This window comes from Lactuca sativa, chromosome 1 (assembly GCF_002870075.4).
Source record: "Lactuca sativa cultivar Salinas chromosome 1, Lsat_Salinas_v11, whole genome shotgun sequence".
Classification (NCBI taxonomy): domain Eukaryota; kingdom Viridiplantae; phylum Streptophyta; class Magnoliopsida; order Asterales; family Asteraceae; genus Lactuca; species Lactuca sativa.
In genome coordinates, this window is record NC_056623.2 from 197,637,467 (window position 1) to 197,654,540 (window position 17,074).

Consider the following 17,074-nt stretch of genomic DNA (forward strand, 5'->3'; position numbering starts at 1 on the left):
ACTTGTATAATTCGCCTAAATATCCACTAGATAATTATGAGGTGTCACATGCTTAATTATCTCATCTTTTTTTTTTTTTTATAGTAGGGCTAAGAATGAGGGAGAAGGAAAGAAAAGATAAGGGTTTGAGTCATGCTTGCTTATATTTCGAAATTATGAGCCCAAGTTTTAGATTTTCGGCTCATTGGGCCCTTATGAGGGTTTATGGCCCAATAAGGCCCAAAAAGATAGTTTACGACCCAATTACAATAAAAAGATGGGTTTACGACCCATCATGGTTCGATAGTGTGGTTCACGGCCCATCATGGCCCATGATAACAAGGTGAGACATTTTAGGCCCAATAAGGCCCAAATGCCATGGTTTGACGAATGTGAGTCTAATTAGAGCCCAAATGGGGTTCTTTGGCCCTAAATCATCAAATGAAAGTTTTACTGGCCCATTAGGCCCAATAAGAGGATCCTAGTCCATATTAAGTTTGAACCGGGACATTACGGTTTCAAACCCAAATTTGAGTATCTGAGATGTTTTAAATTAGGTTTTGGACTTCACTCAGGACTTTTGATTTTAAATGGATGTTTTTGATTGAGCATAATACGTGATATCCACTTAGATTACAAGTCTTACAAGAGTTGATGTTTACATGAAAACAAAATTTCCTAGCTAAAAATGCTAGTTGTGACAAAGATAAAGGATACTAAACTTAGTGTACAAGAAAACCCTTCATGCTGGAGCCGAAGGTGTTCATAGTATGATGCAACGCTAAATAAGTGATCAACATGAAAAATGTTTGACCCTTATCAAATTTTTAGGTTTGACCTAACACAACTCTTATTCGAATCACACTGAATACATTGGCTGATTGAGGGGGAATGATAGAGATTTGTTCGCCTTCTATAAGCGTGAACAACATCGACAACGGAAAAGTAAAGGGTCAAAATGGTCGGTGTCTATGTGGCAAAGCACGTAAGTAATTAGTCTTATTAAACTAGTGACATGACAATTGACAAGCCACGTAGGCAAGGGGATGCCACCTATAGGACGACTAACAACTTCAAGTAGACATTGTTGGCAAAAAATACCAGGTCGACAAGTTTTATAAACCATAAGGACCAAGCGGAGAGACGTTCCCATAATTGTACTAAATACGTCTATTTTGAAAAACCATAGGGCTGATTGCGTAAATTTTGTATAGATTTTAATTGATGAAGGTTTTGGGCCGGTCGGGTCTAAGCGTGTCAACGTGATCGTATAATGAGACGTATTCCGTTTTCTACGGTGATCCATGAATACAGGGACCGAGGTCATAGCAGCAAACTCGAATCGAATTGGTGAGAAAACCTAGGGCTTTTGTTGGGCTTCGTCTCGTCTCTCTATATCTCTCTATTGGAGTATTTATCAAGCCAAACTCTCTGCTCTTTCCTCTTAGTCGTAAGCCACTCCCCTTCTGCATTTCTTTATGCAATTTTTCGATTTAATCCCATTCATTCTACATTCATCTACTCAATTTGGATCTCAGGGGTATCTCTTGTGCCGCTGGAAGAAAAAAAATCCTCATTCTAGAAGTTGCAAAGGTGTTTGATCACTGATCAGTGTAAATGATGATTTTCTTCAGCTGATTTTGTTTTTGTTCTATCCATCTGCATCGTGTTGTAACTTTTTGAGTTCTTCATGTTAAGAATCTGTCACGGTTCATACCAGAAAACAATTTCCATACCATGGGGATTCTTCTGTTGGATGGATGTAATGTGAAGAAGATTAGGGGGAATGAAAATGACATGTTTTGATGATTCTTACGTTACGTTATTGAATTACTTTGATTCGGTTTTGATCTAATTTCTTGATATTTTAGGGCTATAGAGGTGTTCGTAAACTGCTGTACTAGGTGTAGGGATGGGGATTCGGATAGGAGGGTTGGGTAGTCTTGGTTTACGAGCTACCTCGTGTCGATGTTCGTGTGATCTCTGTTTCTCAATCGACTAGTTCGAATCTCTCAAGATTGACGTCAGTTTCGTCTTGATTTGAGTATGCAGTTGTTTGGAGACTGATTCTATATCTCATTTCCGTTTTATTGAGTCCTTTCCTATATCCATATTGAGAATTTATGTATGTGTGATACTGCAAAATGGAGATCGGAGAACATTAGATATAAAAGATCAAAAAGAAATTGACTTATGCTCCTTTAGTTTCTTTAAACCATATCGGTTCACCTGATGGCAGTTAATCTTCTTCTTGCTCATTTTCTTTTTACAGGATTGTTGACGTCTTATAGATAGCACGGATTGGTGATGATCAGCTCATGGTTCTCAATCATAGCGTTCTTTCCATAACCTTTATATATATATGTACTATTTTTCTTTTTTCTTTTTGACCTCTCATATGTAATAGGAAATAGTTTGACAATGAGAGATGCTTTTCTTGTATGATGAACAATGTAACATCTATATATGTTATAATATCTGGTTCAACTCATATGCTGTAGAGTTGTAGTTCTTGCTTATATGGCCAAATCTTGATTCTTTCTGTTACTGATACATGGGTTTACTTTATGTTAATAAGTGTGTGATCTATATCTGATTTAAGTGAGTCACTTACATTCTTATCTTTTTCTGTCAGGATTCATGACCTCTTCTTATCATATATTTTGTAGACCTAAATTGGATTTTGCTGGTTCTTGACACCTGAAAAACATCAATTCTAATCAAGAATGGAGAGCTTAGCACAGCTGGAAGCTTTGTGTGAGAGACTCTACAATTCACAAGACTCAGTTGAAAGAGCCCATGCTGAGAACACCCTTAAAGTCTTTTCTGCAAATACCGATTACATTTCACAGTGTCAATACATATTGGACAATGCTTCAACTCCTTATGCATTGATGCTAGCTAGTTCAAGTCTTTTGAAGCAAGTGACTGAGCATACACTATCACTGCAGCTGCGACTTGATATAAGTAATTACTCTTATAACCCTCTTCTTTTACACATCAATACAACTTTCCTGACTTGTGGACATCTAATGAAGGAAACTACATCATTACCTATTTGGCAAAAAGGGGACATGAACTTCAGCCATATGTGATCGGATCTTTAATCCAGCTCTTGTGTCGGGTGACAAAGTTTGGTTGGTTTGATGATGATAGGTTCAGAGATGTAGTCAAAGACTCCACAAATTTTTTGATCCAGGTAGTATCTCATCTGCTACTTTAGCATAAACTTCCACTTTTTTCTTCTTATGTGGTTGCTTTTTTTTTTTTTTTTTTTTTTTTGTATTTTTGTAGAAAACCATGTTATACATTACCCAAAAAAACAAAGTGAAAAGAAACTGAACAAAAAACTACGAGTTTTGATTTATGTTATAGATGATAAAGGGCATTTGATTGCTTCATAGTTTTTAGAATCAGTCGGGAGTATTTCCAAGAATTCTGAAAGTTTTCAAGAATCAAAAGCTACAGAGTCTTCTGTTGCACTTTTTGAATAGCAATTAGCAAATCCCTTCTATCTTAATGTTCTTTGTATAACTTATTTGCTGCATGAAATCTTTTCTTGATGCATAAGAATTTCATGCTTTTAAGACTTTACTTACATGGTTGCTGTTTTTATCAGGCATCACCCGAGCATTGTTCTATTGGTTTAAAGATACTAAATCAGCTTGTTAGTGAGATGAATCAGGTTGGTTAATATATTCCTACTCCTTAATCACTTCATGGAAGAATCTTTTTATATGGACTTTTTAGTCAATATTGTTGTAACTTAAATGGAGTTTTGTGATTTATCATTTTCTGTTTTCCTACTTTTTTCATTCCTACCTGTTTCTTTTCAACAGCCAAATCCGGGGTTGCCTTCTACACATCATAGGAGAGTTGCATGCTCCTTTAGGGATCAATGTCTTTTTCAAGTTTTCCAAATATCTCTTACTTCACTGCAACAGCTGAAAACTGATGGTAATGTGATAGTGTTTTTAAGTTTTTTCACTTCAATTTTGGTAAAAAAATTCAACCTTTCTATTTCACAATCATTCTGAAAAAAAAAACAATTATATACATGCAGTTGGAAGCCGGTTGCCTGAGTTGGCACTTACTCTGGCATTAAAATGTTTATCATTTGATTTTGTTGGAACATCAATTGATGAAAGCTCAGATGAATTTGGCACTGTTCAGGTATGACTTTTAGTCTTCTACACTTGAATCTTGATTAACATATGAACAAGAACACTTGATTAACTCATTCTTTTCCTATTAATATTTTAGGTAAATACCATATAAACCCTTAAGTTTGCAAGTTTTTGTCGGTTTTACCCAAAGTCGTATTTTAGGTCCATTAATGCCTCAAGTTTGCAATTTTACCTTTTTTGCAAATTTATCCAGTAAAACTGAAAATTTCTACCAAACTTAAGGGCTTTTATGAACCAGAAAAAGGGTAAAACCGAACATTTCTGTCAAACATAAGGGCTTTAATAAATCAAAGGGTAAAATTGAAAAAAAAGTTGCAAACATCCGGTTTTAATGAACCTAAAATCTACAAAAGGGTAAAACCGACAAACACTTGGAAACTTAAGGGTTTTTATGTCATTATCACTAATATTTTGAATGAACATTTGCAGATTCCATCTGGATGGAAGCCTGTTTTAGAAGATCCTTCAACACTACAAATATTTTTTGATTACTATGCAATCACAAAGCCTCCATTGTCAAAAGAGGCGAGTCATTTCTCTCGTTTATCAAATATATATTCGTGAATTTCTAGCTTGTTTGTTTGATTTTGAAATCTTTTTTTCAACTTTGGTGTTGTATTTTATATATAGGCTCTAGAATGCTTAGTGAGATTGGCTTCAGTAAGGCGATCTTTATTCTCAAATGATGCTGCACGTTCTAAGTTCTTGGCCCATTTAATGACTGGATCCAAAGAGATACTACAAGCTGGACAAGGTACATTTTGAAAATTTTTAATTCGAGTTATTATTACTAAATTATTAACCAATGATAATGGTAATTCTAGTCATACAAGTTCATTATCTTTTCATATAGCAAATTGACTTCGATTCTTGAAACCCACATCACTTCCGCTTCTATTTTAACATCAAAATATCATAGTTGCCCAACTTAATTTCTAAATATCTTCATAAACTTTCAAAGTATCATATATGCCCTTTTTAAATATCAAAATATCATATATACCCTTTTAAAACATCAAAATCAATGGTAATATCTAAAGTACCCTCCATCTACAACATGAAAATAATCAACAACAACAAAAACTAAACAATCAATGCATACATTCCATGAAGAGGTTTGAAGATGAAACGTTTACGAAGGTTAAATATTAAGAAATTAAATCGGGCGAGTTCAATATTTTAATCTTTAAGATTTGTAGAAGGGCATATATGAAATTCTCCCTTTAACAAAAGATTCCCTTTTTATGTGGAAATAGTCCCATATCAACAATTATGATTCTATTCAACAGCCTAATATAAAAGTTTATTTGTGAATCCTGTATCAGGTCTTGCTGATCATGATAATTACCATGAGTATTGTCGTCTTCTTGGACGTTTTAGAGTAAACTATCAGGTAATTTTGAATAATTTCAATATCTAAACATATATCTCTTCTGATAAAATTTAATCTTATTTATGATTTTTACAGCTATCAGAACTTGTAAATGTGGAAGGCTACAGTGATTGGATTCGTTTGGTTGCAGAGTTTACTTTGAAATCATTGCAGTCATGGCAGGTTGACTTTTGCTGTTTCAGTCTTTCAGATAATATGATATAATAAATTAATAATCATCTAACAATCTTCTTTGTACTATTTTCTAGTAATAAATAAATAAATAAGACTCTTTCTCTTCTTTATTTCTTTACTAAATGCAACAACATATGTTTTACTTTGATCATTTCATGCCTCTTACAGTGGGCTAGTAGCAGTGTATACTATCTTTTAGGGCTGTGGTCAAGATTGGTGACATCTGTGCCCTACTTGAAAGCTGATGCACCTAGTCTTCTTGATGAGTTTGTGCCCAAAATTAGTGAAGGTTTTATCACATCAAGATTTGATTCTGTACAGGTATAATTCATCAAGTTTATATTTTTAAAAATTAGTGAAAGTTTAAAAGCCTAAAATTTGAACTATAGGCTACTCCCCAAGATGATCTCTCTGAAAACCCTCTTGACAATGTGGAGCTTCTTCAAGACCAACTTGAGTGCTTTCCATATCTTTGCAGATTTCAGGTAAACATGTCACATGTGTGTGTGTGTGTGTGTGAAATTTGAGTGATACATATTGTCATATTTAATCGATATCTTTTCTGCATTTCAGTATGAAAGAAGTAGTTTGTTTATCATAAACATTTTGGAGCCAATCCTACAACTGTATACAGTATGTTTTAGTTCAAATGTGAAATGGCATTCCTGTAAATATTGGTATTTATGAATTATGACATGATGTTTAATATTTGTTTTCTGGATAAATAGGAAAGGGCACAACATCAGATTAGTGATAAAAATGAACTATCTGTCATTGAAGCCAAATTAGCTTGGATTGTTCATATTGTGGCAGCTATATTAAAGATTAAACAGTGTAGTGGTTGCAGGTAACACAAATTAAATGTATATATATATATATATTCTTTTTCTACATTGTTGAAATAGTTTTTTATCATTTGATCATGTGTAATTTTTATATTTTTCTTTCAATTTAGCACGGATTCCCAAGAAGCTATTGATGCAGAATTATCAGCTCGTGTTTTGCGTATTATAAATGCTACTGATAGTGGATTACATAGTCAGGTAAATCAGTAAAATGCCTTTCACTAATTGTTTTCTTTTGTCTTAATGCATTAAGTCCTAACTATTTACAAATATTTCCTCATTTGTTTTTTCCTTCCATTTCCACATTATTCTCTGAACATCATTAAGCAAAACAAATCTTTATTCAGAGATCACTTAATGGAACAAGAAGAACATCAACTATGAGTAATTATAAAGAACTTATTAATTTAATATCTTATGACAGAGATATGGTGAACTTAGCAAACAGAGACTTGACCAAGCAATTTTGACTTTCTTCCAACACTTCAGAAAATCTTATGTAGGTGATCAAGCTATGCATTCTTCTAAGGTAATGAAATAATATAAATACTCATGCTACAGCCTACATGCAACAAAATAGCAATGTACTTTCATTTATTTGTGTATTCTATCATTCTACTTTCATTTCTTTGTATAACAACATTGTTCTTCAAAGTAAAAATGAAAGTAAGATGCTATAATAAATGAAGTAGAGAAAGTACATTGCTATTTCTTCAGTTCAACTAAAAAGCTATCGATTTTTGTTGCAGCAGCTTTATGGTCGACTATCTGAGCTGCTTGGACTTAATGATCATCTTCAGGCGTTAAATTTGATAGTTGGAAAAATAGCAACAAACCTCAAGTGTTACACAGAGGTAAATTACTAAAATCTCCCTTGTTTTAAACAATATTGGAAAATTTCATACGATCTCTCATTTGCCATTTTACTTACAGAGTGAGGAAGTTATTGGTCACACCTTAAGTCTGTTTTTGGAACTTGCATCTGGGTTAGTTCTGTTTATGATTTATATTTGTGTGTGTGTGTGTGTTTTCTATAGGAAATGTTCTTAGTTCTTAACCTTGGGATGAATATTCTTGCAGATATTCATCAGGAAAGCTACTTATGAAGTTGGACACTGTCAAATTCATTGTTGCAAATCATACAGTAATTATCTTCTATCTGATTTTTCTATATAATTTACAAAAAAAAGCAGTAAAAGGGTAGTTTGGTCATTTTCCATAGTTTACATTCCAATCCTTTGGAAGATATACAATCAATTTTCTATCTGATTTTTCTTGGAAAAAATCATGTCATTTTATATAATTTACAAAAAAAAAAAAAATCAGTAAAAGGGTAGTTTGGTCATTTTCCATGATTTACCTTCCTATCCTTTGAAAGGCATACAGTAATTTTTCTATCTGATTTTTCTTGGAAAAAAACATGTCATTTTATATAATTTACAAAAAAATTCAGAAAAGGGTATTTTGGTCATTTTCCATGATTTACATTCCAATCCTTTGAAAGATATACAGTAATTTTCTATCTGATTTTTCTTGGAAAAAAACATGTGATTTTATATAATTTACAAAAAAAAATCAGTAAAAGGGTATTTTGATCATTTTCCATGATTTACATTCCAATCCTTTGAAAGATATACAGTGATTTTCTGTCTGATTTTTCTTGGAGAAAAACATGTCATTTTATATAATTTACAAAAAAAAAATCAGTAAAAGGGTAGTTTGGTCATTTTCCATAATTTACATTCCAATCCTTTGGAAGATATACAGTAAATTTTCTATCTGATTTTTCTTGGAAAAAATCATGTCATTTTATATAATTTACAAAAAAAAAAAAAAAAATCAGTAAAAGGGTATTTTGGTATTTTCCATGATTTACATTCCAATCCTTTGGAAGATATACAGTAATTTTTCTATCTGATTTTTCATGGAAAAAATCATGTCATTTTATATAATTTACAAAAAAAAACAAAAAATCAGTAAAAGGGCATTTTGGTCATTTTCCATAATTTACATTTCAACTTTTGAAAGAGATGCAAACCAAACAGAAAACTACAAACGGAATTGAACTCTTCCATTTCATGTCTACCAAAACAACAGATTTTAATTCTTTTGATAGATTCTATCATTTATATACATGTTAAAGGCATAACAGCCTTATGAACAGTAAAGTATGTGAGGAGCTGCTTTTTTGACATAAATGGTCCTTGAACTTTATTAAGGTTGTCAGTTTTGGTCCACTTATTAATTTTTATTCAGTTTTGGTAAGTCAAAAACCACTTTTGGACCACTTCTGTTTTTTTTTTAGTTAAAAAAAATGGTTTAGGCAAAGCCTGAATCACCTACTAATTCTAATTAAACCCTTTATTTTATTTTTATTTGTAGAGGGAGCACTTTCCTTTCTTGCATGAATATAGATGCTCTCGTAGCAGAACAACATTTTATTACACTATTGGTTGGTTAATTTTCATGGAAGACAGCCCTGTTAAATTCAAGTCTTCAATGGATCCACTATTACAGGTAGCTTCACAACTTTCATAAATCATATATCATAAATTTTTAACAAGAGTTTGATGATTGTTTTTACTTTTTTATAGGTTTTTATCAATTTGGAGTCAATCCCTGATACTATGTTTCGCACTGACACTGTAAAATATGCATTAATTGGATTAATGAGGGATTTAAGAGGAATTGCAATGGCTACTAATAGGTAAATTATTTCATAACCATTCTTTTACTAGATAGTTTGAGTTGTGTTTATATTGATTATTATTGGATTGTTATAATTTATAAATGGCATTTATATCTGATCAATTTCAGCCGAAGAACATACGGACTTTTATTTGATTGGTTATATCCTGCTCACATGCCAATCCTTTTAAAAGGCATCTCACATTGGGCTGACACTCCGGAGGTGAGTTTCACAAATATTCTTTTTAAAAAAAATTATTTATAAAAAAATTACTTGTGATAGAAAATTTATATACAAGAAAAGACTTTTTTAGTCAAGTTATCTATTAGCTCTATAGTCAAAATTTGGTAACAACTCCAAACAATTTATGATTTTATGATCATAATAACATGAAACAACAAAAAGCAAAGGCAAATGTTATCTCAAGTTTTCTCAAAATAAGATGTGTAATTTTGCAGGTTACTACACCACTGTTGAAATTTATGGCTGAATTTGTTTTAAACAAGGCTCAACGTTTAACTTTTGATTCCTCTTCTCCTAATGGGATCCTTCTTTTTCGAGAAGTTAGTAAGCTTCTTGTAGCTTATGGATCAAGAATCTTAACTTTCCCTAATGCTGCTGATATATATGCCTTCAAATACAAAGGCATATGGATTGCATTGACTGTTCTTTCAAGGGGTACATACCAACATACTTTCATTCATTCATTTTTTAATCTATTATTATTTTAATAAGAAAAAAAAGTTGATTGTGATGTTTCATAATAATTAATCGACAGCCTTGTCTGGAAACTATGTAAATTTTGGTGTGTTTGAACTATACGGAGATAGAGCTCTTGCTGATGCACTTGATATTGCTCTAAAAATGACACTATCAGTTCCTTTGGCAGATATTTTGGCTTACAGGAAGGTATTTAAAATAATAATAATTTTAACTTATTATCTAATGTTGTTTTTCAGCTAATTCTTATTTTGTGTGTGTGCTTTGTAGCTTACAAAGGCATATTATGCATTTTTGGAGGTTCTATTCAACAGCCATATTGTTTACATGTTGAACCTTGATACAAACACTTTCATGCATATAGTTGGCTCACTAGAATCCGGATTAAAAGGACTTGATACTAGCATCTCCACTCAGGTATATTATTATATTTTCGACTTTTCTTTATTAATGTCTATAAATAATAATAAACAAATAAAAATCTTACTTTACTTTTTTGTTTTGTTAGGCTGCATCAGCGGTTGATAATTTGGCTGCTTACTATTTCAACAACATCACCATTGCGGAGGCACCAACTTCACCTGCTGCAGTCAACCTCGCTCGCCATATTGCAGAGGGCCCCACATTGTTCCCAGAAGTAAAACTACTTTCTTTTAAAAAAAATTAATATAAATGTAAAATCAAAGTAACTTATGTTGCTATTTTCTACATTCAATTAAACCCAGATACTGAAGACGCTGTTTGAGATTGTTTTGTTTGAAGACTGTGGGAATCAGTGGAGCCTTAGTAGACCAATGCTCAGTCTGATACTAATCAATGAACAGGTCATTAATTTATCACTTTTTTCCTTTTACTTTTCAATTTTAGTACATACATAAAAATTAAAAATCCCATGAATACATAACACCATATGATGTTTTTTCTGATTGTTATTCACAGTTACAACTCCACCTAAAACGAACGTAGTTTTGAATAAAAATAAAACTCACCCTCTTAATTCTAAAATAACCACACGAGGGTTATTTTTTTTTACTCAAAACTACGTCGTTTTGAGTAGTGTCTTATAACACCTATGCTTGGGTGTAATTTGATCTTTGACTGAAGTAGGTCAACTAACCTCTTAACCACCATTTAATTGCACAGATATTTTCGGATCTGAAAGCTCATATTTTAGGCTCACAGGTTTCTACTTTTCTTTTCTATACTTGTACTGAATTTTCTTAATCTGTCGTTTGTGCAAAAGACGTAAATACCCTTCTTGGCCTCGTCATCAAAAATAGCCTTAGAAAGCTTGTCCAGTCTCACTAGATAGGGTTATTTTTGACAACGAGGACGAGGAGGGCATTTTCGTCTTTTGACAACGAGACGTATTTGGTATTGCAGCCAGTGGATCAGCATCAGAGGCTGTCGTTATGCTTCGACAAACTAATGGCGGACATTTCAAGAAGCTTGGATTCCAAGAACCGAGACAAGTTTACTCAAAATTTGACAATATTTAGACACGACTTCCGTGTCAAATAAAACCAAACATGTCTTTGTCTCATCTCCTCCTAGGTTTGTTTTGTTTTGGTTTCATGTGTCAATCAATCAATCACGTGTATAGAAGAAGAAGAAAAAAAGAAACATCGTCATTAAAAAAATGTCAGAAATGATGTTTGCATTGCAAGGAAGGTCATGTAGTAAGTAAGTAGTGTTGTTTATTGTTTGGACCCAGCTATGGTACGTACATAAAGCTCTCATATTACATTATGGGAAAATGGGATAAAAAACTAGTTTGAGATTGTATCATATATCATATTGTTGAATGATGGATGATTAAGATTAAAAAAAGACGGACTCATTTTTTAACCATGGTTAAGATTCTCGTCGTAGTTAGTTAACCCAACATATTAAAAAAAAATGCAAAGTTGATCTTCAGCTTCAGTGGGGTAAACTGCAGGTGGATAAAAATAGAGGTGTACAACAAAAGTGGCCATATATAGGCTTAATTACAAGTAAAACTGACCACCTGCAAAAAAGAATTATAGGAGGAAAAAAGCAGTAATATTGCTAAACCTAGTGCTAAAAAATAGGTCACAGAGAAGAAGCAAAAGGATGAGATGAACGAAATCAAGCAAGAAGTTTTCTAGAAAAGAACGAGTTTGAGATATTATTTATTGTTCATGGCACATGTTAAAGAAATAAAATTTAGCCCACGAGGACGTCTGTTTCATTAATAATAGACATTATCGTAGTTGCTTATTCAAGACAACAAATCTAGTGATGTTAATGGGATCAACCAGCGGAGGAAGTAGCATTCCCTGCATCTTCCCTCAAATTTCTCAGTGCAAATTCTCAACGTTTCCCAGCACCGCTCGGCTCCTGTCCTTGTTTCCCCATTAACAATGTTTGGTTTGAAATCCCTTGTTTATTGTGTTTAATCTATTTTTATTCGTTTTATTTCGTTTAACTTTATATCACTCTAAATTTATTATTTCAAAGGCCCCATTAGTTATTGGGGACGGAGCTCCCCATTAGCCACGGCAGTGATAACTGTCTAAATATTTATTTTCAACGTCTGATGAAGTGTCGATGGATGGAGGAAATACGCCATCTCACTCGCTTGATTATGGGGACTCAAATTCAACACCACCTCCATCACGCCTAAAGGGAAAATACTAAAATAAGTTAGTAATAAAACTTATATATAGTAAAACACCATATTGGAATAAAAATTATTTATATAAGCTTAAATAATACTCATATATGATCAAAATCTACCTTTTGGGATAAAGGTACAATGTTAAGACTATGATCAAAATCTACCTTTTGGGATAAAGGTACAATGTTAAAACAATACTCGGTAAAACACCCTTGGAATATTGGTGCTTCCCTAATTATATAAGTTAAGATAACACTTATATATGTAAAACATTATCTTTGGTTAAAAATTTGACTAGTAAACTAAGTTTAAAATGCTTATAAAAAGAATACTTGATAATTTCAATATAAACCACTAAAACCTGTGAGCTTACCAACATTATGTTGACGTTTTCAAAATTACATGTATTTCTAGGAAACCAAGAGATGGAAGTTGCACACCCAGAAACCAAGATATAAAGTTGATTACTCCTATGGAATAGTATTGTATTTTGTAGCTTGACAATTGAAACTTAGATTATTGTGAACTCTGAATATTGTTGTAATCATTTTTTAGAAATACTACTATCATGGTTATGTTATACTTTTCTATTGTCCAATGACTATGATTAATAAGATGTCGTACAACCCGACGTTTTCACCACCGGTTGGGGGTGTGACATACCAAAGGTAGGTCCAAACAATAAACAACACTACTTACTTACTACATGACCTTCCTTGCAATGCAAACATCATTTCTGACGTTTTTTAATGGTTACTATTGTGATATGTGCTCAGGCTACCGGGTCTTGGTGTCCCGGATATGGACCGAAGATCTGGAGGTGGTGCCGCTAGTGAGTCCCCCACGAGATACCTAGCTGCTATCACAACAAATTCGTTAAAGTTGCCCCATGAACTGTGTCAAGCAAGCTTTGATGACTAAGTTAGATCGGTTGGTGAAAGGATATGATTCCTCCTGGAAGGAAGGAACCACCTGACTGTGTTGGGTGTGAGGTTGGCCATGAGGCTAAAGGTGAAGTAGCTGATTAGAAGCTCCTTCCTCATGGAGGAATAAACATTCTATTTATAGGGGACAATTAGGTCAAATGGGATTAAGTCAAGCATTGGGCCAACCCAATTCGGGCTCAGCTAGCAAGGAGTTGGGCAAGGCCGCCTAGGGGCGCCATGCACAACTTGGAGGAACGCACCAGGTGAGGCCACAGGGGGGTACCAGATAAGGATGGCAGACGAGCACCAGGAGAGCGCCAGACAAGGTTGGCACACTGGAGTTTTCTAGGCCATGCTAATGGACTTGACATTAACAAGTCCACCCCCCCCCCCCTTGGATGTGATTGGTAGGCGGACAATAACATTGGACTGGACAAAGTCATACAAGCCGTGCGTCATCAAGTCCCCTTATTCCGTTGCGATCGGATCAGACTAGACATATCAACAATACATCAAAGAAATAAAAAAGAACGGCCAAACCTTGCCCATGTGAGCTGTGGTGTGGTATTTTTTTTCTTTAAGCTTGGTTGCTTTAGTCATAGATGGTTTATGTTGTATATTGGTTTGGTTTATTCTCAAAGGATAATGTTGACCTATGAGGTGTGTTTGTTCATGTTTTTTCCCATTGGAGTGATTTTTTCCAAAGGTTTGTGTTGGCCTTAGGAATTGATTAGGAATGACCCTTACTTGCTTTGTGGGGTGTTAAGACTCGAAAAGTTCTTTCGTTTTATAGGTGGAAGTTATTTGGCTCAACAATTTAGTCGCTTTACTAGGTTGATTCGAGCTGTGGTTTGAGGATTTATACTTAACCAAACTTTTTGGTTTTGGCTCGAGAGTTCGTGCTCGCGATCTCGGGGTTTGCCCTTTTTCGATTCGTTAGCCTATGTTTTTAGGCTAAGGCGTTGGCTAGCCTTTTCTTATGGACCTTGGCTGGTTCACATTTATTAGGATATTCACTTTTAAGTAAAGTTTTCTAGTTACCCTTTAAGACTTTGTTCTAATTCTTGGGCCCATGAGAGTTGCACTCTGTCCCTAGTCATCTAAGTTAAGTCGAGATCGTTACCTCGAGTTGTTTAGGACTTAGGTATTTTTTGATATCAAGAGAAATGTTATGAACCTTTAAAGCCTTTGTTCATGTCATGGGAAAAGGTAATAGTCCTTTGAGTTTGATTGACATGTTTGGGGAAAGGTTATGAGCCTTCAACGCCTATGGTTGCATCCTTGCATCGAATTCACTCAAGTGACATAGATGATCAGTCCTTGTTATCAATTGGTAAATGTCCACAACCTCTTATTGAAAGGATATCAAGCTTGAATAATGATAAACATCTAAATTGTTTTTGAAAATAGTCGACCTCCATCATTCTAGTGATAATATTCTGGAAATATCAACACTGTTTAATGAGGGAAAAAATAACTAAACTTTGACACAAAATGGGCCTAAAACAAGTGTTAATTGTTGGGGTGTGATTATCCGCTAGGAGTTAGATCACATTGCCCTCGCCCTTGATGTGTCTTATTCTGTCTTTTCTCATCGCTCTAGGAGTAAAATTGGCGTAAATTGTACGCGTTCCAAGTTCGGGGGATGGGCCTCCTATCTTGTGCTTCCAAGACATAAGCTCCATTCTAGTGTTTCTCCACTATCTTGTATAGGCCTTCCCATGTGACACTTAGCTTTCCCTGGGTTGAGTATGACTGAATTCGTTTTTCCTTGTTGTGATATGATCCAGCCGGTGTGATGCAGTGTAGATGTTGCTACGATCATGCAAAGAAGGGATGCTGATAATGATGACGTATACAACAAGGCTTCTATATGGATATGAAACGTGGATGGTGTGACATTTCTTATCGTCGTGGTGGAATGTCAACGATAATCATTTACATATTCTGTTTTGCATGAGCATTGTTAACCATCTTTAAGGTTTTTCTTATATAAGCTATACATAGCTGATTTCCCCCTAGTTGATGTGGGTAGTGTAGGTAGTCGTATCAGACTATGGTACATATGGCAAGGTTTCTATAAGAATGTACAACAAGAAACTATTGGCAAGAGCCAAGCAACTATTGGCTCTTGCCAATAGTTTCTATAAGAAGGTACATCTTTAAGCTGTTTTCATGATAATAGACATCAAAACTATTGGCAAGAGCCAAGCAACAAAGATGTTGAGGGATTGTAAGTAGCAGGGCTGCTATCGTGATAACGTTCTTGTTGAAGAGTAACCTTGCTATAGTAAGATGTAATATAGGAAACACCTTATCGATTGCCTGAGCATAGGAAGACCATGTTGATTATAAGAAAAGAACCAAATATATGGTGCTAAGCATGGCATATGCTTATGATGTGTGACTTACGGTGCTGAAGAACTCTTCATAATGCCAGTTATGCACCTCATGAATACCTTCCTATTCACTTAGTAGTTGACTCCCATCATCCAAGAGTTCCACAAAGCACAAAGCAAGCAACATTCATGTAGTAACACTCCAATCCATAGAACTATCATAAAACATTTACCCCACACACCAGTACTGTTGGATTAGGTGTCTAAGCCATAACTATATTTGGTATGTACTTGACCCGGTTGTAGCATGGTCCTTTTGGGTTGCCTTCACCAAAACAACTTGACTGGATGAATAATGGAGAAAGAGGATATTATGGTTTATTAACATATTATATGAATAATATATTAAAAGAGAAATCATATTATTTAATTAACATTGGTCAAGAATTAATTTAGAATTAATTTTATGGTCAAAAGAGGTTAATTGAATTAAGGGGACTGAAGTTGTAATTATGAGATAGTTGCAAAATGGGTTGAGGATCCCTAAAGATAGGGGTAGACGAAATCTTATGGATAACCCATAAGAATTTGTCCAAGGCTAGTGTCACACCCCCAAACCGGAACGACGGAAACGTTCCGGGGCGGAGGACGTCTTGTTTAGTATCACAACACATGTATCATAGTAATCATAGTAATAAAAAACCATTGCATTAATATTTAAGTGTTTACAAAGATGTGTTTCACAAAAGATTAACTCCAAAAGTAAATAACAAAACAAGACATGAAGCTACTATATTTCATCTTCTGAATCCCAGAGCGCGTACCTGTCTACTAGTTTCTTGAGAATACAAGTTATTTTGAAAGAGTTGATCAACATTTAAGTTGGTGAGTTCATAAGTATTTTAGTGATGTTAAGTAAATCGTAAGTTCTTTTAGAAAAGTTCGTTTGTTCCTCCAGAAGATCCTATATCTTCTGATATGATCAAAGATAAGTAAAATGACTCTACAATCCTTTCTATGAATGCTAAGTGGATACAAGTTATATAGAATCCAGATCAAACAAACAATCGATTGTGTGAATCTGCCCTAAGCCCACAACCAAACAAGGAATAGGAAATGAGGCGGAAGTCACACATCCCATTGTTTGTTAGATCTCCATTGTATATAACCCTGGTGTATTC

The 17,074-nt window shown here is 34.1% G+C and overlaps 1 protein-coding gene across 17 annotated transcripts; it reads left to right on the top strand.

The window, feature by feature from the left end:
• Positions 1 to 1,281: 1,281 nt before the first annotated feature.
• Positions 1,282 to 11,777, top strand: LOC111881709 (uncharacterized). 17 transcript variants are annotated; one of them, XM_023878125.3, is made up of 31 exons: positions 1,282 to 1,429; positions 1,518 to 1,592; positions 1,851 to 2,343; positions 2,649 to 2,946; positions 3,018 to 3,178; positions 3,599 to 3,664; positions 3,819 to 3,936; positions 4,043 to 4,152; positions 4,596 to 4,691; positions 4,797 to 4,920; positions 5,492 to 5,559; positions 5,635 to 5,721; positions 5,902 to 6,054; positions 6,123 to 6,218; positions 6,307 to 6,366; positions 6,462 to 6,580; positions 6,689 to 6,776; positions 7,003 to 7,107; positions 7,328 to 7,432; positions 7,512 to 7,564; positions 7,659 to 7,722; positions 8,961 to 9,095; positions 9,173 to 9,285; positions 9,396 to 9,489; positions 9,726 to 9,945; positions 10,046 to 10,176; positions 10,258 to 10,404; positions 10,496 to 10,624; positions 10,713 to 10,811; positions 11,131 to 11,169; positions 11,371 to 11,777. In XM_023878125.3, exons 4-31 carry the CDS (start codon positions 2,706 to 2,708, stop codon positions 11,506 to 11,508), a joined length of 3,159 nt encoding a protein of 1,052 aa, XP_023733893.1. In that variant the 5' UTR covers positions 1,282 to 1,429; positions 1,518 to 1,592; positions 1,851 to 2,343; positions 2,649 to 2,705; the 3' UTR covers positions 11,509 to 11,777. The 17 variants fall into 17 exon arrangements, with proteins under 17 accessions (XP_023733893.1, XP_023733918.1, XP_042751579.1 ...); XM_023878150.3 differs by having other exon boundaries at positions 2,252 to 2,343; XM_042895645.2 differs by having other exon boundaries at positions 2,252 to 2,300.
• The last annotated feature ends 5,297 nt before the right edge of the window (positions 11,778 to 17,074 follow it).

Bases quoted from the DNA above. Each gene is read 5' to 3' on its own strand.
- LOC111881709 (XM_023878125.3), top strand. From the start codon at position 2,706: ATGGAGAGCTTAGCACAGCTGGAAGCTTTGTGTGAGAGACTCTACAAT. The intron at 7,108-7,327 runs GTAATGAAATAA...TTTTTGTTGCAG, and splicing joins AAGCTATGCATTCTTCTAAG to CAGCTTTATGGTCGACTATC. The intron at 10,625-10,712 runs GTAAAACTACTT...AATTAAACCCAG, and splicing joins GCCCCACATTGTTCCCAGAA to ATACTGAAGACGCTGTTTGA.